This window comes from Macadamia integrifolia, chromosome 2, assembly GCF_013358625.1.
Source record: "Macadamia integrifolia cultivar HAES 741 chromosome 2, SCU_Mint_v3, whole genome shotgun sequence".
Classification (NCBI taxonomy): domain Eukaryota; kingdom Viridiplantae; phylum Streptophyta; class Magnoliopsida; order Proteales; family Proteaceae; genus Macadamia; species Macadamia integrifolia.
In genome coordinates this window covers 41,693,695-41,718,607 of record NC_056558.1, presented here as the reverse complement: position 1 = coordinate 41,718,607, position 24,913 = coordinate 41,693,695, and the positions used below count along the sequence as shown (strand labels likewise).

The 24,913-nt window shown below is 41.3% G+C and overlaps 1 protein-coding gene across 3 annotated transcripts in view; it reads left to right on the top strand.

Moving 5' to 3' along the window:
- Positions 1 to 1,213: 1,213 nt before the first annotated feature.
- LOC122065911 (probable anion transporter 6, chloroplastic) overlaps positions 1,214 to 24,913 on the top strand; it is a 59,140-nt gene continuing 35,440 nt past the window's right edge. Inside the window, exons 1-8 of one of the 3 annotated variants that reach the window (XR_006136159.1) lie at positions 1,214 to 1,707; positions 1,846 to 1,991; positions 2,367 to 2,466; positions 2,720 to 2,772; positions 3,771 to 3,845; positions 7,164 to 7,244; positions 7,450 to 7,511; positions 8,105 to 8,193. Coding sequence is in view for 2 of the 3 variants with exons in the window: in XM_042629741.1 (XP_042485675.1) it covers positions 1,306 to 1,707; positions 1,846 to 1,991; positions 2,367 to 2,466; positions 2,720 to 2,772; positions 3,771 to 3,845; positions 7,164 to 7,244; positions 7,450 to 7,511; positions 8,105 to 8,193 (1,008 nt within the window). In the remaining variant the exon portion in view is untranslated. The remainder of the gene's footprint in view (positions 1,708 to 1,845; positions 1,992 to 2,366; positions 2,467 to 2,719; positions 2,773 to 3,770; positions 3,846 to 7,163; positions 7,245 to 7,449; positions 7,512 to 8,104; positions 8,194 to 24,913) is intronic. The other 2 variants (XM_042629741.1, XM_042629735.1) reach the window with 2 other exon arrangements.

Sequence of the window (24,913 nt, the reverse complement as noted above, 5' to 3'; positions counted from 1 at the left end):
AGGTTGGGTTGAAATGCATGGGGCATGCGAGCAATGTGCACAGGGTGTGCGGGTAATGGTGTGTAGTTGGGCACAAGCTAGGCACAAGGGTGTGCGGGGAAGTTGGCAGGGGTGTGTGGCACACGACGCGTGGGGCAGGCTGAACTGTGCAAGCCAACATGCGCATGGTGCAGGCAAGGTGCACGCGGCAAGCAAGCAGGCACGTGCGGCCATGCAGTAGGGGCACGCACAACTTGCGGCGGGGGCACGTAGGCCATGCGGCCAGGGCATGCAGGCCATGCAGCAGGGGCACAAGCAACGTGCGGCGGGGGCGCGTTGGCCATGCAGCGAGGGGGCGCGGGCAGGCTGCGGGGGCGCCTAGGCCATGTAGCAAGGGCGCACGTAGTGTGTGGCGGGGGCGCACAATCCATTCAGCGGGGGCACGTGGGCAGGCAGTAGGGGTGGGCACAACATGTGGTGAGGGCGTGCAGGCAGTGCGAGGTAGGCTGGGCTGGCTGGCTTGGCTAGTTGGGCTAGCTGGCTGACTTGGCTTGGCTGGTTGGTGTGCACGACATGTGCACGAAAAAAATGTGATTTTCTAGGGAAGATTGCGGGAAATCCGACGGTCCGATTTTGACGTACCATATATCATTGGAATCGTATTTCCGAGTACTTTCCATCTGTACAGTCATCTTGACCGGATTCTTTCGTATATGAAAAGTCAAAATTGAACTCTCTTCCTTCCCGTGCGGGGTTTCCAGGGTTTTCAGGCAGATGGGGAATGTTTTTGGGTTTTCTCAGTCAATCGTCATTTCTGTTGATCAAAAGTCAAAACTCACGTCCAAGATCTGTCTTTTATCATAGCCGGAGGATGATGACAAAATTAGGTGTCTACCCTAGCTTGGATGTGCCACAGGGATGTTAGACCTTTTCATGTGATGCAGCATTATCTTCTAAAAAGCCTCGGCCGATGACAATGCATTGTTCTTACTTCTTAGAAATGCTTCTTCGTATGGCAGTCGCGAACCTTTCATTGTTGCTCTTCGTATGGCAGTCGCGAACCTTTCATTGTTGCCCATCAGCTATGGCTCTCCTTCGAGTGCAAAACATTCCAATCGAAAGGTGTTTACAAGGGCATCCGAAACCTGTTCTATACCAAAGATTCCAATTAAATGGGAGCCACTCCTGAGTACAAACTCACGTGGCTCGCTCTGCTCCTCTGGGACATTTAACGAGTTCCACACGGCTTTCTAACGTCCTCCGAAACATTTTAGGCAAAACCGAACTTCTTGTAATTCGCTCCGAAAAAGGAAAAAAAAAAAAAAAATGGCAAATTTCTCTCTTCGAACAGAGAACTACTGGTTTACTCTCCCTCACCATACGAAGTTCCAAAGCCCCATCTTCAATACTTGTCTGAAACTCCCGCAGCCACATCTTTTGCCTTCAAAGCGAGGCTTCAAATTCACAGCTTCGTGTAGCATCAAGGAAAAGAGAGATGTTGCAGATGAAGAGACCGAAAGGGCCGGAGTTCTTGGTGGTCTGCTTCCAGTTGGAGAATCAGCTGAGACGGTTGCCTCTACAGGTTCTGAGAATCAAACCAGTAGTACTATTGGCAGTTATGGAGCTGAAGGTTTTTACTGGAGATGGCCTCCGTGGAAAGATCTCCCTCAACGGTATAAGCTCATTGGCACTACGTCCCTGGCTTTTGTTATTTGTAATATGGATAAGGTAATATTTAGTCTTCCTCTAGCGAAATTCAAAATTTTGCATACAACTCTATGCTCATAACTATTGATTTTATGGTCGTTGTGTTTCAATTCCTGTTATCCTCGTGTTCTTCTTGATCTTTAATGAATAATCGTATAGGTGAATTTGAGTGTCGCCATTATTCCAATGTCGCACCAGTTTGGGTGGAACTCGTCAATGGCTGGATTGGTGCAATCTTCTTTCTTTTGGGGTTATGCTTTAAGTCAATTGCCTGGTGGATGGTTTGCTAAGATATTTGGTGGAAGGTAAGTTTCTGATTGGAATCTCCTTATGTTTGCTCTTAATTTATTGGGTACTCTATGTTTCAATTTTTAAAGAAAATAAAATTTATTGTGGTAATTGATGATGCTTTGAAGAGTTGAAATCTGGCTTAGATTGTTTCTTGGTTAAAGTTCTGATTAGAATGTGTACAGGGTTCGAAGTTAAGGCCTACTTTGGAGGCCTAACCAACGGTATTCGCTTTGGTTAAAAACTGTTAAAAAGTGTAACCGTGTTTGGGTTTTACCCATCTTGATTTAAATTTCAATTCCATTCGCTGAAACCTATCTGATTATTGGGGTCAATCAACTACTAGGTAGAGGACCTACATCATGATTATGCTGCGTACCCTTTTTCTGCAGGCAAGTTCTTGAGTTTGGAGTTTTTTCTTGGTCTTTGGCGACAATGCTCGTTCCTTCTGTAGCAGGATTTATGCCTGGACTTGTCTTGTCGAGGATTTTGGTATGTTGGTTTTCATCCAAGTCATTTATGTCAGAATACTTCTATGTAGGTTCTGAAGTGGTTGCATGCTGGGTACTTTGTAGTGGTCTACCTTCTCTTGCATGGATGAAGATTTGACACTTTGTGTTCCTTGTATGATCTTCATGTACTTTTATACGTCTTTTTGCTAGGGTTTATGTTGCTTTTAATAGATTGCATGGTCCATTCTATATAAGGATCTCTACTAACATTTTCTTTCTCTTGAGAAGCCCAGGTTGGAATAGGAGAGGGTGTTTCCCCTTCAGCTGCAACTGACCTCATAGCCAGGTAAAAGAATCTAGGATAACAAAACGGAATTTGGGAACATTTTAATTTGTTGAATTATTTCAGGTTGATATTTTGGAAAACCCAGGCTGTAAGATCTTTTTCTGTTTCCAATGGCTCCTTTTTTTTTTTTTTGAGACGTATGGTTGGTTCATGCTTTCTGTTTTCCTCTTCTTCCAAGGTGATCTGAGCATTTTCAATGTTGTTGAGAACTATTTAACTGATTTCCAACTCTAAATGGTGATGGAGAAAAAAATCACTTTTTCATGAATGGAGCTGTTACAGAGTCTCTTCTTCTCTCCCCTTTCTTGTCCTTCTTAGAAACTAATTTCCTTTATAAATGTGCTAGTGCAAACTTTGCCTTTGGGTATTTTTCTGCTTTAAAGCTCCACAGCTCAGAAAATTTTTAATCCTTAATTTCTGAGTCTTGATGGCAGTATTTATTTATTTATTTATTTTTGCTACAGCTTCTTGCTTCTTCTTGTAGTTCCTCTGTTCTTGTTTCTGCAGCTTTTTTCATTAGGTTACTGTTTTCTAGTCCCTTTTCCCTCCTTATAACTGATGATTAATTTTATTTCACCTTACAAGAGAGGCCAGAACCCCTCAAAGTCAAAAAACAGCCGAGGAAAAGAATAGTCTCGAATCAACTGAACTCATTAAGCCTTATCTCAACTACTAGGGTTGGCCACATAAATCCTCTTCTACCAATACACTCTATTTAATGCAATACTCGACTCTGAGAAAAGAGTGAGGACGCCAAGGTGATCACCAAATAGGTTATAAAGAAATTGATGGTTCAAATTCCTCTACAAGCATCTCTTTTGTAAAAAGTCTACACCAGTTATAAGGTTTTTGATTGTCACATGGTTATTATGTGATCTTACTGGTCATGCTTTTGCCTTTTGGAATAACATGCTGGGGGTAATTTTTGGTGTTATTGGGAGATGATTATATATACATTTTCTGTTCCCTTGACTTGACTGATCCTTCATTTTATGCAGGTCAATTCCATTAGAAGAGAGATCACGTGCAGTAGCATTTGTTTTTGGTGGTTTGAGTGTAGGAAGCGTCTTAGGGTGAGTTTCTTACAAATATGGTGGTGGAGATGGTGCATGATGGCACCTTTTTTTCTTTTTGTACTCTATGGATGTTACCACTTGCACTTGATAAAAAATATCCACGGTAAATGTATGAAAATCTTGGTGCTTCAGACGGTTCACTTTATGATTTATCTATAATGAAATCTGTTAAAAAGGAAAGTAAGTATAGTCCCTAAATTGATAAACTAATAATTTTAAGCTCTTTAAAATCTCTTCATGGACCGTCTTCAAGAAGTTATTAAATCACCATAATGTTCATGACTTGGCCCTTAATTTTCTTCAACCTTGCAGGGGGAGGTATATGTTTTCTTTGTTTTAATCTGATACATTGATTGGAGCAGAATTCACAACAATTTATCAATGTATCAGAATACACAACAATTTTATTGATAGCTAAAACCTGCATTGATGTCCAGACCCAAGGACTCCTGTTGAAGTTCATGAAAATGGAGCTAATATGAACTGTTAGTGGTTGCCTTCACTTTATAATCGTTTTGGATAGGTTTGCAATGAAAGTGTTTTAATCATTCAACTTAAGAGCACATTATTTTGGTTGGAAGGTACAGTTAGCAGATTTGTGGATTGAGAAAATTTCTGGAGTGCTAAAAATTAATGTATAACTTGGTATGATCGTTGAAGTATTTGGCAAGTAATTTTTTTCTTTATTGAAATTTAATAATTTGTATTATTAAATTACATTTCAGATAGGGCTTACTTGACTGGAATATTATCTTCTTTATTTATGATTGAACCTAGGTACCTAAAATTTTCACTTTGCGTTGGCTCCCTATCATCAATTTTCACCTCCTCACTTTTTGTCCTTTTGTTACTAAGTTACACACCATATACTTGTGTTTGTTCTACGTATCTTAAAACTTTTGATTCCAAGGTTGATCTCTACAATTCCAACTTGGCATAATATTATCAGCAAAAAACATAGATCAAGGGATCTGATCTTGAATGTCTCTTGTCAACTTATCTATGATTAATGTGAACAAATATGTGCTTAAAGCTGATTCTTGTAATCTAATTGTAATTGGGATTTTTTTTTTTTTTTTTTTTTTTTTTTTTTTTTTTTTTTGTGGGTGAATAAGTAATTGGAATTCACTACCCTGTCCCCCACAGTTCTTACACTAGTCACCACACCATTATAAATATCTTTCACTATACCCACATATTTACTTGAAACACTTCTGTTATATATTAGTTGCCAAATTATCTCTATAGGGAGTCTATAATAATCTTTTTCTAAGTCACTAAAGACAATATGGAGATCCTTCTTACATCCTCTAAATCTTTCCATTACTCTCCTAAGTAGATAAATAGCTTTTGTAGTTGATCTAACTAGCATAAAACCAAATTGGTTATCCATGATATTTGTTTATTGTCTCAGGTAGGTTTCTCTCACAATTCCATTGTATGACTCATAAGTTCTATTCTGCGTTGAATTGAGATGGCCATTGAGGGGGGGGGTTTAATCAGTGGTGTCCGAAACTTGAACCCAACTCGCTCATCTCCTTAACTCACTTTTGGCATCACTTGAACTCAAGCAGATATGAACATACACACGCACCTCGCAACCACATGCAGTCACAACAATGTGGCCAGGTCTACCAAGTGCACACAACCTTACACACCACTCTGCATAGCACTAATGTTTTTGTAGTGCTAGCTGCCAACCTATCCCATGGGTAAGTATCTGTTAGAGACAAATTTTATATTTTTGCCTTTAGCACTACACTTCTTACTGGCCAAAATTTAAATCAACTCCTTAAATTTTGAAGTTTCTCCCATATAATGATAAAGTCTTGGCCTATTTTCAAACTTCAAAATTCTCATAATTTTAGGTTGGATTAGCTGCAGTCTTGAAGGATCATTGATAATTTAAAATATTTGGGAAGAGCATCCGACTAGGACTTATAAGATAAGCAAGAAATGGAAGTGGTACAGAGTAAATATTTACAAGTGAAATTTTTTATTGAACATAACCATTTTTTTTCCCCGCTAAGAGAACGTAACCATTAATATACAACTAGATGGGGAGAAGTTGAGAAATCTGGAAGTGGGCAGTCCTATTTTTCTTTTTCCCTACCAAAATTGGTACTTTATGTTAATACTTAAGACATTCACTGTGGCTGCGTTTGGTTGCAAGGGAAATGGGAAGTGAAGGGAAGTGAAGTGAAGTAAAGGGAAGTGAAGTGATTTTTTTTTCCCTTTTTGAGTTGTTTGGTTGCAACAGAAGTGAAGTGAAATTAATTTACTATAGTTGTTTGGTTGAATGTAAAATTGATGTAAAATAGATGTAAAATTTTAAAAAAATAATAATCCAACCAAACTCCTCAAAAGAGATGGGGAGAGTACTTTTCAATCCAGAACTCACCCAGCTCCTCAAAATTTATATTGGTTATGTGAATCAAGTCATTCAAGGTTTGTACCAAATCAAACCAAATGTCATCAGATACTATGTTCTATCACTAACCAAAATAAACCATTTCATTCTATATATCAAATGAATGCAGCATAAATAAATATTTAAAATAATATAAAAGATGTTCACAAAGAAAACAGAAATATATCACAAGTGAAAACGACTGAAAGGCCCATTCCAAAAGTCTTTTGGTCAAAACAAACCCAACAGTAATGCTCCATCTGGCTCAAATCCAAAGTCTTTTGGTCAAAACAAACGCAATTGAGTCGCGTGAGAGAGAGAGAGAGAGATCGTTGAGAGTCAGGAGTGGGGTGAGAGTCGCGAGAGTGGGAGAAAGTAAAGGTTTTTTTTTTGTCTTCCTATTTTGGTGGGGAAATAAAAAGGGAAATTTTAATGGTTATGTGAAATTTTTTTCACATGTAAAATATATTTCCCTTGCAATCAAACATCTAAATTTATTTTTTCTGGGAAAAAAATTCCACTTTACATAAAAAATTTGCATTCCCCTTGCAACCAAACAAAGCCTATATGATTTGATTTGCATAGTCTAGTAAGTGTTGTACAAACATGGTGTTTAAAGTGTTAAAACTTGAATCTGAAATATGTCTTTCAAGCTGTCACATGGAACTCAGGTGCTCAATGGAAATGGCCTGCTAAGGATATGACAAGATAAATTCTTTGTTTTAAAGGCATTGTTGTGTTCACTATACAACTGCTGAATTTTCTTCTCTTTTCTGAGCACGTATTCTCCAAAGTTTTCAATTTATTTGTTTCTATGAGAGGAAAGTTGTGCTTCTGTGTATATGGATTTAATAAGATGAAGATTTGCCTCTAATACTCATTTTTGACACTTAAAATTCTTGTAGGCTTCTCTTGGCTCCTCCTCTTATCCAAAATTTTGGCTGGGAATCCGTATTTTACATATTTGGCATTCTTGGGTTACTTTGGTGAGTATTGTTTCCATATATTGCTTCTACTTGATGTTCTAGTATAGTCTGAGGTGTGATTATCCAAGCAAGGAGGGATCCTTGTGTCCGTAGAATTAAAAAGAGAAAATTGAGCGATTTATGTGGAAAGCAGTGAACATTGTTGAATTGTTAGAATTTAAATAGAATGAGTTTTAATTCACTCTGTTTCCAAACAATCATGAAGGTGTTTGGGATTTCAGTTTGTTAAAGAAGGGCAATCTTCATTTACTGGTCGAAACATATCACGTAAGTAACTGCTTCCTCGTAATTTTTCTTATGTACTGTTTGAGCATTGATGCTTTATCTCAATCATTTGTGAGTGTTTTCTACTTAATCAGAAGGGTTACATATTGTCCTTATGATACATGTATAGTTTTGAACAGCGTTCAGTCGCTGAATCCGCCACTTGAAGTGCTGGTTTGAAATTCCCTGATATAATTAAATAAAATAAATACTATTGCATGTACTGACTTATCAGTCACCTTACCAATGAGAAACACAATAAAATTGATATAAGATGGCTAGCAATTACTCCACCTGAGAATTTGTAATGTTCTTGACTCATTTCTTTTTCTTCTTTCCCTCCCCATAGTTCATGCCTTAAATGATTTTCTTGCAATTCTATGTATCTCTAAAAACTTCTGCAAAGATTATTATTAATAAAAAACAATATACACACAGATTCTTATGGTAATGTTATTCTGTTTATGGCATGATTGTTGACAGAAATTCATGGTTTGTTAGTTTAAGTTTTATTGGTGTAGTTCTATTTCAAGATCCTTGCCCTTGCAATAATTGATTAGGTTCTTGTAACATGGCTTGTATTGTATGTTTGGCAGGAAACTTCATGAGTGCTGCTAGTTTCCCTTCTAACTGGGGGACAAAACCATGGAGTGCATCCTTGAAAGAGTTGAGTGTCTCACTAAAGGTACAACACCTTTTTTTTGTAGACTCTCCTTGTAGAAAAAGAACAAGTCATGATAGTTTATGATCTAGTGTATTAGAAATGTGATGAAATTTCTTACTGGATAACATATACTTTGATTCCTTAAAAATCTTTGAGGAAACCATTGTTTACCTGAGAAGATTGGTCTAGGTATCGGATCCAGTGTGGAAGATGGTTCAGTTTTACCTGAATAACATGATTATTTTTTTTAATGGGTCATGATTCATGTAATAAAACTTGTTTTGGCAAACATGGGTAGCTCCATTGGATAGAATCCCACATCCATCTCACAAGTCAAATTTCAGCTTAAAAAGAAGAAGGGGAAGCATAGTTGTCACAGCGTCTAAGCGACCCAAGGCATTGAAGGGGGCCTGGACGCAAGGCGACCAAGAGTCCAAGGCCCGCCTAGGCGATCAAGGTGACCAAGGCGCTCAGATGCCTTGACAACTATGAGGAGAAGTGCCTTGAAAAGTGATTTCAAAGTTACAGAATGTTGCAGATATGCCATTACATTCCATTAGTGAATTGGCATTCTTGAAACTTTAACCCTTATTTGACCACTTCCGGTGCTTGTTTTAGGTTTTTAGGTTTTTAGGTTGACATTTGTGATTTGATTGGTGCAAGGTCTTCTATCAGAAGGACCCTCTTGCACCTATTCCAGTGTGCCACATGTGATGGAAGAAAAAAAGTTGACCTTGTGACATGAGGCATTTCACAAATAATTTTGACATCTAGTTTGTAATATTAAAACAAAATTTAATAAGTGCGTATAGTTTTTCTCTTGTTTAAAAGGTTGAAAAAAAAAAAAAAAAAAAGTCATACCTCACCTATATCCTGTATCACCTTTTTTGTGACGTACCTAAGGTATTCATGTAAATGAACTTTAGAAATATTATGGAAAATGGAAATATGACTCTCTTTCTAAAAGGAACACATGACTGTTTTATGATCAATTGTTAATGTCCTGTGTTTTTGGTGTTGATTTGCATGGTAGACTCAGTGCGTACCACCAAGGAGTATAATAGAAGACTTTTGATTTCATCATTAGACTCTTATTTTTTCTATCGCCTTCTTCTTCTTCTTTTTTACTGCCTAGGACAGATTCTGTTCAATTTTACTGTCGTCTATATTAGGTATTTAATTTACAGCGTCTAATTTTTCTTAATTTATTTGCTGTTTTGCAAATTGCAATTGTGCATTCACATTTCTCACTTGTTATACTTGCTGTTATGATATATCTTCATGTTGAGGTGCTGGAAATTGAATTCAACTTAGCATATATTGATAGCCCAAGCCTGCTTAATTAGTTCCGCTGCCTTTTTTTTTTCTCTTACTATGATTATACCATTACCATTACTATTACCATCTATGCTTTGGGTGGTTAATTTGTCATTCACTTATTTGTTTTAATAATTTAACATATAAGTTATATGTTGTAGCATACTAAATGATGTTAGAGAGGAGGAAAAAATAACATGTTGGCGCTGTGGTCGCCTAGGTTGCCTAGCACTTAGGGGGGGGCCTCCACTGCCTTGGATCGCCTTGACAACTATAAAGGTCATATTAAGTTGAATAGTTCTATTAAATAGCCACTGCATATACTGTGTTTTTCTGAGATGCATGCCTTTTAGACATCATTATACCCCAAATCCACATTCTGGTTTGTATTAACCTCCTGGATTTGTTTAATAGAATGCTAAAATAGTGATTTTTAGTTTCCTTTGAAACTCCCAATTGTTTGGATAGTCAAAAGCATAGTTGGCACGACGCCAAGGCGGTGGAGGGCTGTCTAAACGTTTAGGCAACAAGTCGCCCGTTTAAGCATAGTTGAATTGATGTTGGTTTATTTTCTCTCTTTTCTAACATTATTTAGTATGCTAATGCTACATATACCTCGTATCATAAAAAATCAACATTAAGCCACAGCAATTCATAAAAAATCAACATTAAGTCAAAGAAGAATGAACCTTGCTAGCTCTCGCTGACCCTCCCCCTCCTCCCACTCTCATGTAACCTTACCATGATTGACCCCTCTCCGGTGGTACTTACAGCCGAAATCCTTCCCCTGGAACTCTCCCCTCTCCTCCTCCTACCCTCCCTGTTGCCACCCCTCCTCCCGCCTCTCGCCTCCCGCCTCCCTCCTCCATCCCCTTCTCACCTTCCCAAATCTTGGTTAACGGTTGCTTTCCCTTCCTTTTACTACCCTTCTCGCAATGGGTACCCTCTGTTCTTCTTCCCCCCTTCCATCATTGAAGATAAAAAGTGGGTGCTTGCCTTGTTAGTTTGTTGGAGCCAGAAATTGCTAATTGGAAAATTGCTTGATTGGTTACTTCCTTGGAAGCCAACCTCCCTTTCAGATTTTTAAGGCCTCCCTCTTTAAGAAATGGAGGATTAACCATACCTTTTATAATTTCCTCCTTGACAATGGTTTGTTCATATTCAAGTTTTCTGATGAAGATGGAAAGAAATTTGCATTGGAAGGAGGCCCATGGCTAGTGGGTCAAAAACCTATATTCCTAAGACACTGTGACCAGTTCACTAGTCAACAAAATCGACTTCAAGACTATACCCATCTGGGTCTCTCTTCCGAATCTCCCCCTTCACTTTTGGTGCCCCCAGGGCTTGAGTACTGTCGGCTCTGTTCCTGGCAAGCCCCTATACTTAGATCATCGAACCCGTATCATGGACCGCTTGCTCATATTTGCATTGAGCTCTTGGCTGATGAACGCCCCAAAAAATCTGTCACCATTTGGACTGATGATGGGTTCTCCTTCACCCAACAAGTTTACTATGAATGTCTCCTTCCCCAGTATACCATCTACTACTTTTTTGGCCACCATACCTTGGCTTGTGCTCCAAAGTCTCCTTGTTGTTGAGCCTGGTCTACGCTCTGCTGAGGTTCCCGTCTCCTTTGAAGGAAATCTCCAATCACCCTTCGTGGGAGGAAGAAACATCGCAACCTTCGGAATCGCACTCGGATGGCACCAAGATGATCCCTCTGTCAGGCCTGCTTCCATTTTCCCTTCAGACCCTTCTCTTTTGACCTCTGGGAAAAATTGTTTTACCTTGCTGCTGTCCCCATCTTCATCTAACGTTGAAGGTGAGATGTCTCCTTGGACTTCCTCTAGCCTACCCCTTGAGTTGCAGCTGACCTTGCCTGCCCTTTTGTCATCGATCTTCGAGATTTTCCTTCTCTCACTTCCCCTCCTTCCTTTCACTCCTCTTCCCTCTCTGTTACCTTTTGTCTCCATCTGTGTTCTAGCAACCCCCTCTTACACATTTCTAGATCCTCCTTTATCCTTGCCTCTCCACCTCCCTTAAGGTGATGTTGACAACTCCACCTCATCCCATGTCCTCCTTTGCCACCATCCCATCCTGTTCGGCCTATCAACCCTCTCCAGCCCATCAACCCCTTATCCACCTTGACTTGCACTCTCCTGGCCGACCTTATTCGTCACACTCCTTCACACCCTACATCCATCTCCAACTTACCCACTTCTCTTAACCCGGCCACACGGTACTCACTTGACTGCCTCAATCTATCTACCCATGTCCTCCCATTGGTTTATCGTTTTAACTTATCGAGAGCTTCTTCCCCACTCGTCCCCCCTCCGCTATTCCTCTGTAGGTTCTCCATTCGGTCTCGCCGTTGCTACCACCTCGTCGTCCATTACCACTTTGCTCGGTCTCTCCCGTTTGATACCCTTTGGTCTCCCACCAGAGCATGTGCTCGCCGCTTCGCTCTTGCATCCTCTAGCCTTTCGCCAACCCAATGCCTCAGTTCGTGCCTCCTCCGAAGGTGCCTCTGCTACTTCCACCTCTAGGATTGCTACATCCACTCCTCTTGCCATTGCTGCCCTTACTCTAGCCATTGCTGCCTTCAAGCCTGCTCCTATTGCAACCACACTTGCTATTGTCGTTGTCGCCGCCATGTTTGCTTCCTCGAGAGCTTCTGTTGCCTCCTCGCTTGCTACTATTGCCTCCTCTTCTGCAGATGGTCCTCAAATCTTGGGCCCCTTTACTGCCTCCTATACTGCTTTTGCCACATCCGATGAGACGCTTGCTGCGATTGCTGCTCCTGTTGATACTACCATCAATGCCACGCCCTCTGCTGTCCCTGATGATACTGTTGCCACATCTCACGCCACTGCTACTTCTCCAGATGTGACCTCTTATGTCGTGCCGTCTGTTATTGTTGAAGGCCTCTCGGCTCCCCTCTTTGATCAACTGGGTCTACTCCTTGCTGAGGCTACAATGGCCTCTTACCCTCCCGACACCATGGTTTGTCCCCTAGCCACGACTGATGTCCTGAATGCTTTAGATTTGAAGGCTCTTGCTGCAAATGAGATTGCCACCTCTCCTGCTGCTACTTTGGTGATTGGTAATACCTAGCCCCTTACTACTGCTGCTGCTGCCTCCCACCGAATAGTGGTTGCCAAGTCTTTGTCCATTCGGTCGGGCTCTGGCACTAACTCCAAATCCTCAAAACCCTACCTCCCACGACCACAACTCCTACCCGCCCTAAATCCATCAAACCTGTCCTCACCAATCTCCCATTTGTTAGAATGTATGTAATAGGGGTACTTTAGGAACTGTCTTATGTTTAGTTGTCCTTATATGTATTTTCTTTTATTTTCTCTTTCACCTCCCTTAGGGAGGAATATATAATTCCCTAAAGTATTAGTTGAATCTAATATAGGTGAGGTGAGGGAAGAACTCACTCACGTTTTGCTCCTTTCTATCACTCTCTTCTCTTTACTTCTCTCCTTCTTCTCCCTACCTCTCTTCTCTTCTTCTTCCTCTCTAACCCTAATATCCTAACTTCCAACTTGGTATCAGAGCTAAAAGGGTTTGAGAGTCGACAAAGATTTGTCTTACTCATTCTTTGAGTTTCTATTGGACCTTTTTTTGCTTTCTAAGGTTCAATAGAGGCCATACTATGTAAAGAGTTTCAAAAAGAAGACTTGATGGTGTTCTAGAAGCAAGTTAAAGGTTCTTGGAGAGTGTTGAAGGTCTACAAGGGCTGTTTGAAGCCCACACATCAAGTTGAAGTCATGGTGTTTGGTTATGTTTGTTATGTGCATGTTAACAAATTCTCTTGCACCAAACTCAATCCTAAGGCTTTCAAATGCGTCTTCTTTGGGTATTCTTCCACCATCAAAGGCTACAAGTGTTATCACCCTTCATCTTGCAGGCGATTTCTTTTCAAAGATGTCGCCTTCCTTGAGTTTGTGCCTTTCTTTGCTTCTCATCGGCATCCTCTTCAGGGGGAGAATGGGAGTGCAAGTGAAAAGGCTTCTGATACTACATTTCTTACTCCTTTCTCTTTTGGTATTGGGAAACATAAAGAGGTGGATGATTTTGACGCTGTGGATATTGTTGATACTGGTGGGCCTTGTACGGAGAAGGCACCTGATATTGTGTACACAGGACAAAGAAGACCTGCCAAGAGTCATCTTGGATCTATATCTTGACTTTCATCCTCCTCAGTCAGGTAACATTTATTCTCCTTCTGAGTTAGACCTCCCTATTGCTGTTCGAAAGGGTAAGAGAACTTGTATCAATCCTATAGCCCAGTTTGTTTCCTATGATGCTCTCTCTTCTATAGATGTTTCTTTTACAACTGCTCTTTTTTCTACTTCCATTCCCAAAACTGTTATTGAGGCTATGTCAGACCGTAAGTGGAAACAAGCCATGTCAGAGGAAATGATGGCTCTTGAGAACAACTGTTCCTAGAAACTGGTTAACCTTCCCAGGGAAAGAATCCCAGTTGGATGCAAATGGGTCTATACGATCAAGTACTGAGTAGATGATGCTATTGAGAGGTATAAGGCGAGATTGGTGGCCAAAGGATACATGTATAGTCAGGTGTATGGAATTGATTATCAGGAGACCTTTGCTCCTGTGGCCAAACATAACTCTATAAGAGTCCTTTTATCTATGGCAGTAAACAGAGATTGACCCTTATATTAGTTGGATGTGAAGAATGCCTTTATGGAGATTTAGAGGATGAAATATATATGCAACCCCCTTATGGCTTCAAGTTTTTGACAACTGATGGTAAGGTGTGTCTCCTAAAGAAGGCACTTTATGGTCTGAAGTCATCACCAAAGGCTTGGTGATGGGGACATCAAGGTGTACAGTCGAAAGAAGAAGATTCAACCAGATCCATCTTTGTGGTTGGAAGATTAAACAAGAAAGAAGAAGGAAAGAGAAGAAATAAGAAAGAAGAAGGAAAGAGAGGAGTCGAACCAGCCTTCCAGCACTGGGTTCGACCCCCCTTGTCCTCCTAATCAGCCGATCTTGTGGACCCCACAAGATCTTATTTGATTATAGTACTTTATTTTAATTCTAGTGTTATTTGATTGTCTTACATAATTAGGAAACTAGGACTTCTTTCTATTGGTCTATTAGGTAGTTTTTTATTTCAAGCAATTGAGTTTCTAAATATCTTTTTTATTTTTTATTTTTGGAAGTTTATTCTATTTAAGTGTAAGGCCATTGGCCATTGTTTAATTCAATGAATGTGAATTGAAAAACAGCCAAGAGCAAAGCCCCCACCCCTCTCACGATTCTCTCTCTCTTTCAATCTCGTCTTTCTCACTTTCTCTCTCTCCTCTTTCCTCTCTTTAGTCTCTCGGCTCTCTCTTCTCTCTTCTCTCTTGTCTCGCCTCCCTCTCTTTTTTTTCATTCTTTTTTTTCTGTCACTGCTGCGATTACTCACTACTGCTGTTACATACTGCTGCCATTACTCACTGCTGCTGCTACCCTCGGCTGTTGCTACTCTCGGTTGCTGTTTACTCTCTGCTGGTGCTGATCTCCTTTCAATGAATGGATTACTGCTGGCTGTACCTGCTGTCCGTGAGTTGCTGAGAGCCCCAACATCATTCACCAAGCTACATCGACAATACTGAGGATCTCTATACAACCGGCTGGACTTGTCTTCATCAACTAAAGGTGGACTGCATCTCTTTATTTTGGAGGACCTTGATCTCTTCTTTTGTCCTCAGATCTGGACAGCAGCATGGTAAAACATTAAACTAAACCCTCCCCACCTCCATTAATCCCTATTATATATTGCAGCCCATTAACATTGAAACCAGCCTTTGCCCTTTGTTTATGCCTATTTTTATCTGTTGTTTTAAGTCGTTTCATCACTGTTATATCTCCAAAAACCTTGCTATTTTTTATTTTAGTTGGTTGCTAGAGGACATTGATTGTTTGCATATCTAATTTGGGTGTCTAGATTGATTTGTGCTGAACCTAACATTCGTATGTCGTTTGTTCTCTTCCCCATGTCCCCACTTGAAACTTAAGTAAGAATTTATGTGTTTTTCCGTCTAGATTATTATTGTTTTTGGCTACTTTGTTTACTAGTCTCATTTTATTTTGCATACTTAATCTTGTTTGTTGAGTTTCTTTTTGTCCTATCTACCTAAGTCCCTTGAGTTAACCCTACCTAGTTAGTTAATTTTGTAGGAGACCTAGTCACCTAGGAACCCCATACATCACTTAGTTTGAGAGGTTCAGACAGGCCATTCTGAAAAATGGATATTCCCAAAGTCAAGCTGACCACACATTATTTATCTGGAGAGGTAATGGCACCATCATAGCATTGATTGTGTATGTTGATATTGTAGTCATTGGAGATGACAATAAGGAAATATCTAGACTGAAAGCTTATCTGGCCAAACAGTTTGAGATCAAGGATTTAGGACACTTGAAATATTTCTTAGGTATTGAAGTGTCAAGGTCTAAGAAGGGAATCAATGTATGCGAAAGAAAATTTGTTTTAGATCTGTTGAAAGAAACAAAAATGATGGGTTGTAAACCAGAAAGTTCTCCTACTAAGCAAAATCATAAGCTAGGAGAAGATTGTGGACCTTCCCTTGTTGATGCAGGGAAATACCAGAGGCTAGTGGGGAAGTTGATCTAGCTGTCTTTGACTCGCCCATACATTTCTTATGCATGCACCTAAAAGTGGGAACTTGGATGCTATGTATCGTATCCTCAGATACTTGAAGTCCTTTCCAGGAAAAGGACTTTTTTATGCCAGGAACAATCACTTGAGGATCAAAGGTTATTTTGATGCTGATTGGGCTGGATCCATTTCTGATAGGAGGTCTACATCTAGTTATTGCACATTCGTGGGTGGTAACTTGGTCACATGGAGAAGCAAGAAACATCCGGTTGTAGTTAGATCCAGTGCAGAGGTTGAGTATAAAGCAATGGTTCATGTAGTTTGTGAACTCACTTGGCTGCTTCGGTTGGTTCTCGAGTTGGGGTATGATATTGAAGGACCTATGCGACTACTGTGACAACAAAGCAGCTATAAGCATTGCTCATAACCCAGTGCAACATGATAGAACAAAGCACATTGAAGTAGACTGGCATTTCATCAAAGAGAAGATTGGTTCCGGTAATATCTTCACACCCTTTGTGATGACAAGTGATCGATTTGTAGACATCTTCACCAAAGGACTCGTTCCTCACAAGTTTAGTTCCTCTTATGTAAGCTGGGAATGTATGACATTCTCTAGCTTGAGGGGGAGTGCTAGAATGTATGTAATAGGGGTACTTTAGGAATTGTCTTATGTTAAGTTTTCTTTATATGTATTTTCTTTATTTTCTCTTTCACCTCTCTTAGGGAGGAATATGTAATTCCCTGAAGTATTAGTTCAAACTAATATAGGTGAGATGAGGGAAGAACTCACTCACGTTTTGCTCCTTTCAATCACTCTCTTCTCTCAACTTCTCTCCTTCTTCTCCCTACCTCTCTTCTCTTTATCTTCTTCCTCTCTAACCTTAATATCCTAACTTCCAACTCCTTTGCCCCGATGCTCTTCTCAACCCTCTCCTCCCAGGGAATGTCACAGACGGAGCAAAACCCCTTCCTCTTCTGGCTCCCTTTGAGCCCTCGGTGCCACACCCCACCCCTTCCAAATGATCCCTTAGACCATTTGGAACATCCAAGGATTAAATTCCTCGGTGAAGCACTCTACCATTAGAGCCCTCAGATTGCCAAATCTGAATTCTGCTGTCTTCTTGAAACCAAAGTCTCTGAGGCCAATGCCCCTCACGTCCTTAACACCATTGCCCCCTTCTTGGTCCTCCATCTCCAACTTCTTCCATCACTCCAATGGTCGGATGTGGGTCCTTTTGAATCTGTCCAAACTTTGTGTCGTCTCTCTCCTCCACCTCCCATTACATCCATCTCTCCATCTCTAATCCGTTTGGTTCCAATTTCTGTTTTCTCTTTGTCATCTATGCCTTGAACCATGCCTCTGATAGAGATGATCTCTGGTCGGACCTGCTGTCCTTTGCCCCCATACTGGTTCCCTCCCCTGGGCCCTTGCTGGGGACTTTAATGTTGTCAGAGCTAGCTCTAAAAAGTTTGGAGGAGCTCCTATTGACCCTTCAGTTGTGGGCTCCTTCAATGACTGCATTGAAGACATTGGAATGAATGATCTCCGATGGTCTTGTGCTAATTTTACCTGGTATAATCGCATATCCAATTCCGACAGAGTTGCTTGCAAGCTTGATAGGGTTCTGGTCAATGAATCTTGAATGACCTCTTTCCCTTCCTTCCGTGCTACCTTCGACCTCCCAAACATCTATGATCACTCCTCAATCTCCCTCAATGTCTATCCCTACATCTCATTTGGCCCTAAACCTATTAAATTCTTTGACATGTGGACCCTTCATCAAGATTTCCTCCCCACTATCCGCAAGGCATGGAATTTGCCTGTTTAGGCTTACTCCTCCCCTCTTCTTGCCTTTGCCATGAAGCTTAGGGATGTCAAAGTTTCTCTAAAAAATTATAACCACTCCTTTAACGACATCTCCAATTGAGTTTCCTCCTGTAAAGCCAATCTTCAGGTTATCCAATCTTCCTTCCAAACTGATCCCCTCAATCCTGCCTTTGCTGAGGAGGACAAGTTGGTCGCTAATTAGCTCTCCTCTCTCCTTGCCCAGGAGGAGAGCTTCCTTCGCCAAAAATCCAGACTTAAATGGCTCGAGCTTGGTGACTCCAATTCTTCCTTCTTCCACAGATCCCTTAAAGCCAGAGCCAATTTCAACTCCATTCCTCTGCTCACTTCTCGAAATGGCTCAACCCTCCTTAACCTTGAAAATGTCAAATTGGAAGCCTCTTCTTTCTTTTCTGACCTCTTCCACCCCACCCCCTCCCATTTCACCCCTTCCCTATTGACCTCCTCAACAAATTCATCCCGAATCATCTCTCTAATTCCTTCCGTTCTATTCCCTCGGATGAGGAAATCCTTTCGGCCATCCTCTCCCACAAAGCCAATAAGGCTCCTGGGCCTGATGGTTTCAGCATGGGATTCTTCTCTTCCTACTGGGATATCATCGAACCAGATCCCATCTTAGCCATCTAAAGCTTTTTCTTCAACCCTTCCCAGATCAAGGGAGTTACACACTTTTCTTTGCCTCATCCCTAAGCTCAAGGGAACTTCCACCATGGCAGATTTCCACCGCATCTCCCTCTGCAACTTTCTCTACAAGTTCATTGCCAGGATCCTTGCCAATCCAATTCAATTGGTTGTGGTTCTCTGGTCTGCCCCAACCAATCTGCTTTCATTGTTGGTAGAAGCATTTCTGACAACATCATCCTTTGCCATGAGATCGTCAGAGGTTTTGAGCGGAAATCCAACTCGGCCGTAACCCTCCTCAGGATTGATATTCATAAAGCTTTTAATTCCATCCACTGGGTTTCATATCCAAAGTCCTCCATATGTCCTTCCCCCTGTCTTCGTCCATTGGATTCACACCTACATCTCCACCCCCATGTTTTCTGCCCTAGTGAATGGTAGCCCTATTGGCTACTTTGCCTCTTCTGTTGGTATCAGACAAGGCTGCCCCCTATCCCCTCTCCTTTTTGCCCTTGCCCTTGAGGTCCTTTTTAGATCCATTCAATCAGCTACTGACCTTCATCTCATCTACCGCATTCCCAAATGCAAATCCATTGGTCTCACTCACCTTGCATTCGCTGATGACCTCATTATCCTGTCCAAGGCTAACACTCTCTCCATCTCCTCTATCATTTCCTCCCTCAAGACCTTTGAGTCTCCTTCTGGGCTTTGCATTAATTTTAAAATCCCGCCTCTTTCTTGCTGGAGGAGCTAGTCTTTGATCGCTTTATAGAGAACCTCCTCTAGCTTTCTGGCTTTACTCTTGGTCCTTGCTTGTCTAGTACCTCGGTCTGCCTCTCATCTCCACAAGGCTCTTAGCCCAGCATTGCTCCCCTATGCTTGATCTGATAAGGAAAAGGCTCTAGCTTTGGAAAGGGAGGCTTCTTTCCTATGCAAGTCGTCTGATTCTTACCATATCACTGATTCAATCGATGTACCTCTACTGGTCTGGTGTCTTCTCCCTTCCTGCTTCTATCTCCAAAGCAATTGAATTCATTATTTGTGCCTTCCTTTGGAAAGAAGTTGACCGGTCTAAATTCCTCGTCCCCTTAGTTGGGCCACTGTCTTCCTTCCCAAAGCTGGGGGGTTGGCCTTAAGGAGTGTCAAAGATAACATTAAGGCTCACTCTCAAGCTCATCTAGAAAATTGCTTCCAAGCACAATATCATCTAGGTCACTTGGGTTTACTCCCCTCTCCTTAAAAATGACTCCATTTGGACTGCCTTCCCTCCCTTTGATGCCTCCTGGGTCTGGAGAAATATCCTTAGGCATAGACCTTTGGTCCTCAATGCTATTTCCTCCTCCATTGGAAATGGGTCCTCCACTTCCCTCTGGATGGATCATTGGCACCCTACTGGTATCCTCCTCTCTATTGTCAGCCCTTGCACTGTTTACTTCTCGGGCATTGACAGAACTGCCAAGGTTGCCTCCATCATCTTGAATGGTGCCTGGTCTCCGGCCCCCTCTTCCTCCCTTGCTGATATTTAGGCTGCCCTCCCCCCTCCTTGACCGTAGAGACAGTGATGATAAGATCTCTTGGACCCCTTCTTCTAATGGCCTCATTTGTTTCTCCGCCTCTGCTTGGAAGCTCATCCGTTCCTTGGCGCAATACTATTTGGTTCAAAGGCCACATCATATGTTAAAGCTTCACTGTTGGCGTGTCCTTACTAACTGCCTCCCAACCCAATCCTTCCTCATTCATTGTCATATGCAGGTCTCCCCTTCTTGTTGTCTCTACTAGAACAACACTGAAGACACCAACCATCTAGAAGAAAGTCCTGAGTCATTGCTGGCCTTCTAGAAGAACTACTCTTCCTTTTTGCAGAGAGTGGATCTGAATTGACATGACCTTTTGGGGTTCCTCCATTTGTGACACTGCTAGAAAGTTTGCCTTTTGTGCCACTATCAACCATCGTAGATGGAGCGGTATCTATGTAGATGGATGTTCAAATCCCGGTCCTATGATCAGATTTGGAATCCATTTATTTTGATGTTTGCTCCAAGCTCGATTCCCTCACATGGAAGCCGGTTAGAAGCACCCTAAGGAATATGTTAATTGTTGTTGCCTAGGGTCTCTCCTCCTCATTCTTTGCCTCCCCCCATCCCTGTGATGATTTGTACCCCTTAGTTCCCCCCTTCTTGTCCCTTCTTGAGATGGTAGTCTCTTTTAGCTAGCTCTTGCATTGTCCCCCCTTGTTTTCCCCTTGTTCGGGCCTACCCTTCTATGTTGTGTTGTCCCTCCCTTTTCCCCCTTGTATTCCTTTTCCTATTCAATGCATTTTTTATTCATCGAAAAAAAAATAAAAAAAACATAAAGTCATAAAAAAAATCAACATTTGGAGAAAGTTATTGTTCTCTATCTGTTTGACTAGTCAAATAAATTTATTTTTACACGAGAATTTTTGTATTAGGTAGAGCACAAAACCAGCTTTCTAAAAAGTTTAAGATTACTTAAATCTTAGTTGTAATGATAAAGTTATGTTCTAGTCAAACTTATTTAAAATGGACGAATGTTGTTAAAATTGCTTGAATGAAAATAATTTTATGGATATCAAAACAAATATTATTTTATTACACTTTTGGTTTTTAGCAATGTTTTACCATGATAATATTTATGAATTTTTCAGAATTAAGGAAAACCCAAGCATTTAAAAGTAGAAAATTGTCCCTGCAACAAAAAATCCAATTTTATTCTTGGATTGGAGGGTTGACTTTTTATCCGTTTGGAACTATTTTTATTTGATTCAAGTAGGGGGTATTGACTTATTTATGAACAATGTCTTGAGTAAATGAAATAATAATTTACTTAAAAAATATTTGATATAAATAAGTGTTGCGCCTTGTAGTAAGGCAATAATGTAATAAGGTGATGTTAGCCTGGATGCCTAGGTGACGCCTTAACAACTAGGTCAAAAGGAAAGGTGGATGGCTTTTGTTGAGACACCCAAGAATACGGCAGGTACCAGACCCGCTTGGGAGATCAGTGTGGTGTCCCCAGCAAGAATACAGCAAGTACCAGGGTGTTTGGGAGATCGGTAAGGGTGTGTAAACTTTAGTTTTACATTGCCTAAAGGGAGATTATTGGGCTAATTGATAACCTCTAGCCTCTTTGACATGGCACAATGTGTTTTAAAGTCTTGAGGCCCATGGGCCAAAGAGGACAATATTGTGTAAGGTTAATGGGGCCGGGGCGTTACAAATTGTATCAGAGTAGACCCGATAGTGTGTGGGGCCACAGTGGGGACGCTGTGCCGAAAGGGGGGAAGATTGTGACACCTAAGAATAGGGCAAGTACCAGACCCGCCTGGGAGATTGGTGAGGTGTCCCCACCAAGAATACGACAAGCATCAGGGTGTTTGGGAGATCGGTGAGGGTGTGCAAACTTTAGTCCCACATCACCTAGGGGGAGATTTCTGGCTAGTTGATAACCTCTAGCCTCCTTAACATGGCATAACGCGTTTTAAAGCCTTGAGGCCCATGGGCCAAAGTGGACAATATTGTGTAAGGTTAATCGGGCTGGGGCGTTACAGTTGTGATGAAGTGGTAAGCTGTATTGTTGAAAGTTCAGGCTCTGTTTGGATGTTTGTGTCCAAACAATTATTGAAACATATTTTTTTTAATTTTTTGACAATTTTTAACACTTAAATTTGACCATTAATGTCTATTGAATAATGCATTATTGTAATAATAGGTTTTAGGGGTTATGTCCAAACGCACCCTTAAGCCTTCTTTAGGGACTTGTTTAATTGTAAATAGAGGAGGATTGTGCTTATTATTACACAAGTCCATTTTCCCTAATTCTTCATGGTATTAGAGCAGGGTTGATCACCAAAAATCCCAAACCCTATATTCCCATTACCTTCTTTATGCTTTCACCGCTGATCGTGGCCCACAACCGCTATCACACTATTGGTCTCCCTCTTGCGCAGCCCTCTCTCGCAGCTTACGCTTCTGCCCATCGACTCTTGTGCCCAAACCCTTATGCCAAAACCCTACGCACAACACCTTTATCGACCCTGCACTATAGCACCATCATCAAAATACCTGTTTACCGCCGTAACCCTGACCTCCCTGTTACCTGTCACCGCAACCCTTGCCTCCACCGACTCCTGCGCTCCAGCCTTTCCGCCTAAGAAACCCTCATCACCACTGCAACCCTCACCTCTTTGCAACCAATCGCCGTAGCCCCTGCCTCCACCGATTCCTGTGCTACAGCCCCTCCACGCCGAAGCCCTTCTCAACACTAGATTGACCACTTCGTTGCACCCCACCATGCAGCTGATTGCTGCAACCCACCTATTCCTGCACTACTCTTTTTCCAACCCAAACCGCACCTCCCTTCTCCTAAACCGACTCCAACACTTAATCCTAATCCTACTATAAACTAACCTAATAACTAATCCTACTTCTACCCACCATACCGGACACCTATACTAATCCACCTATGCGCTAAGCCAAACCAACCGTACCCACCCTACCGACCGACTTCATCTACCCTTATCGCTACCTTACTGAACAAATTCATCTCCCTTCCTTGTGCCATTGGTTAACTTTGTAACGACGGCTGGTCTGCCTCTTTTAGGCTCTCTCCCTCAGTGGTGAGTGTTCTCCCACCAGGGGCCCTTTTCATTCTGTTTCTTGTGCATCATCTCTATGCTTAATTAGATCTGATATGGTCGTCCTTTTGATTGCTTATTGAATCTGCCCTCATAGCGTTTGAGGATTCTGGGACTTATCAACCTGTTTGTGAGATTGATGTTGTTGGGCTTAAGAAGCGTGAGGAGGAGCTCTGCATTTATGAATTTCTAGCCAGTCTTAATGTGGAATATGATCAGATTAGGACAAATATGCTTAATCGTGATCCGTCATCCACCCTTGGGGAAGTCTATTCCATCATTCAGGCTGAGGAACAACGTCGATCTGAGATGCTACATCTTGTCTCTCAGGATTGATCCACTTTGGTTTCTGCTACTGGTATAGGTTTGTGGCAAGGAGCGTCACACTAGAGAGACTTATTGGAAGCTTCATGGACGTCTTGCCAATTCTTGTGGGCATAATCATGGTCATGGGAAGAACACCCAGGTAAATTAGCTTAGACTACAACTAAGTCTGATAGTTCCACTACTACAGGTGCCTCCTTCTCTAATGACGAAATGGCTATGCTTCGTCGAATGCTGACTAAGTTTGGATCCTCCACTGCTGCTGTTGCTGCTTCATCTCTACCAACAGTCACTGCCTCCCACTTAGCCCAGTCAGGTACTATATTCTGTGGTCATAGTGCATTTGTTGCCTCCCAGGTTTGGATAATTGATCCTGGGGCTACTGATCACATTACCGAATTTGCACACCTTTTTTTTTTCTACCTATTGTCCCTCTTCAGGTAATACCAAAGTTCATGTCGCTGATGGTCCCTTTCACCTATTGTTGGATCGGGTTCCATTCAGTGCTCTCCCTCATTGTCAGTCTTTTGTGTTACATTTATTCCTCGTTTTCTTACTAATTTATTATCAGTTGGTAGTATTTACTAAAGATTTGAACTGTAAGGTCACTTTCTTTCCTATTCACTGTGTTTCAAGAATTAGTGATGGGGGCAACAATTGGCAATGGAAGGCTACACCCCTAACTGGTCCCTCATAGGCTATACACACTTAATCTAACTTGGCACTCTCAGAAATTTTGGGTTGGCATCATTGTCTGGGTGACCCCCATAGGGCACTTTATCTCGATTATTTCCTGCATTAGTTAGACATTGTACTATGTACTAGTTTATTTGTGATGCATGTGTTTTGGCAAAACAAACTCGGAATGTTTATCCTGATAATAGAAGTACTATTCCATTTACTTTAATTCATTTTAATCTTTGGGGCCCAGACCGTCGTGTCTCTGTTTTTGGCTATAGATGGTTTGTTACTTTTATTGATTGCAATGCTCGTCCTACTTAGATTTACTTATTGCATCATAAAAGTGAGGTTTTTCAGTGCTTTATGAAATTTCATTGCATGGTTAGGACACAGTTTGATGCTAAAATCAAGATACTATGAACTGATAATGGAAGGAAATATATGGACGGTTCCTTCTAGTCCTACTTAGTTGAGCATGGGATCATTCATCAGACTAGTTGTGTGGTTATTCCAGAGCAGAATGCCATAGCTGAATGCAAGAATTGTCATCTTCTTAAGGTTGCTCGCTCCTTGATGTTTGAGATGCAGGTCCTTGCACCCTATTGGGGTGAGGCTATCCTCATTGTTACCTATCTCATCAATATTATGCTTT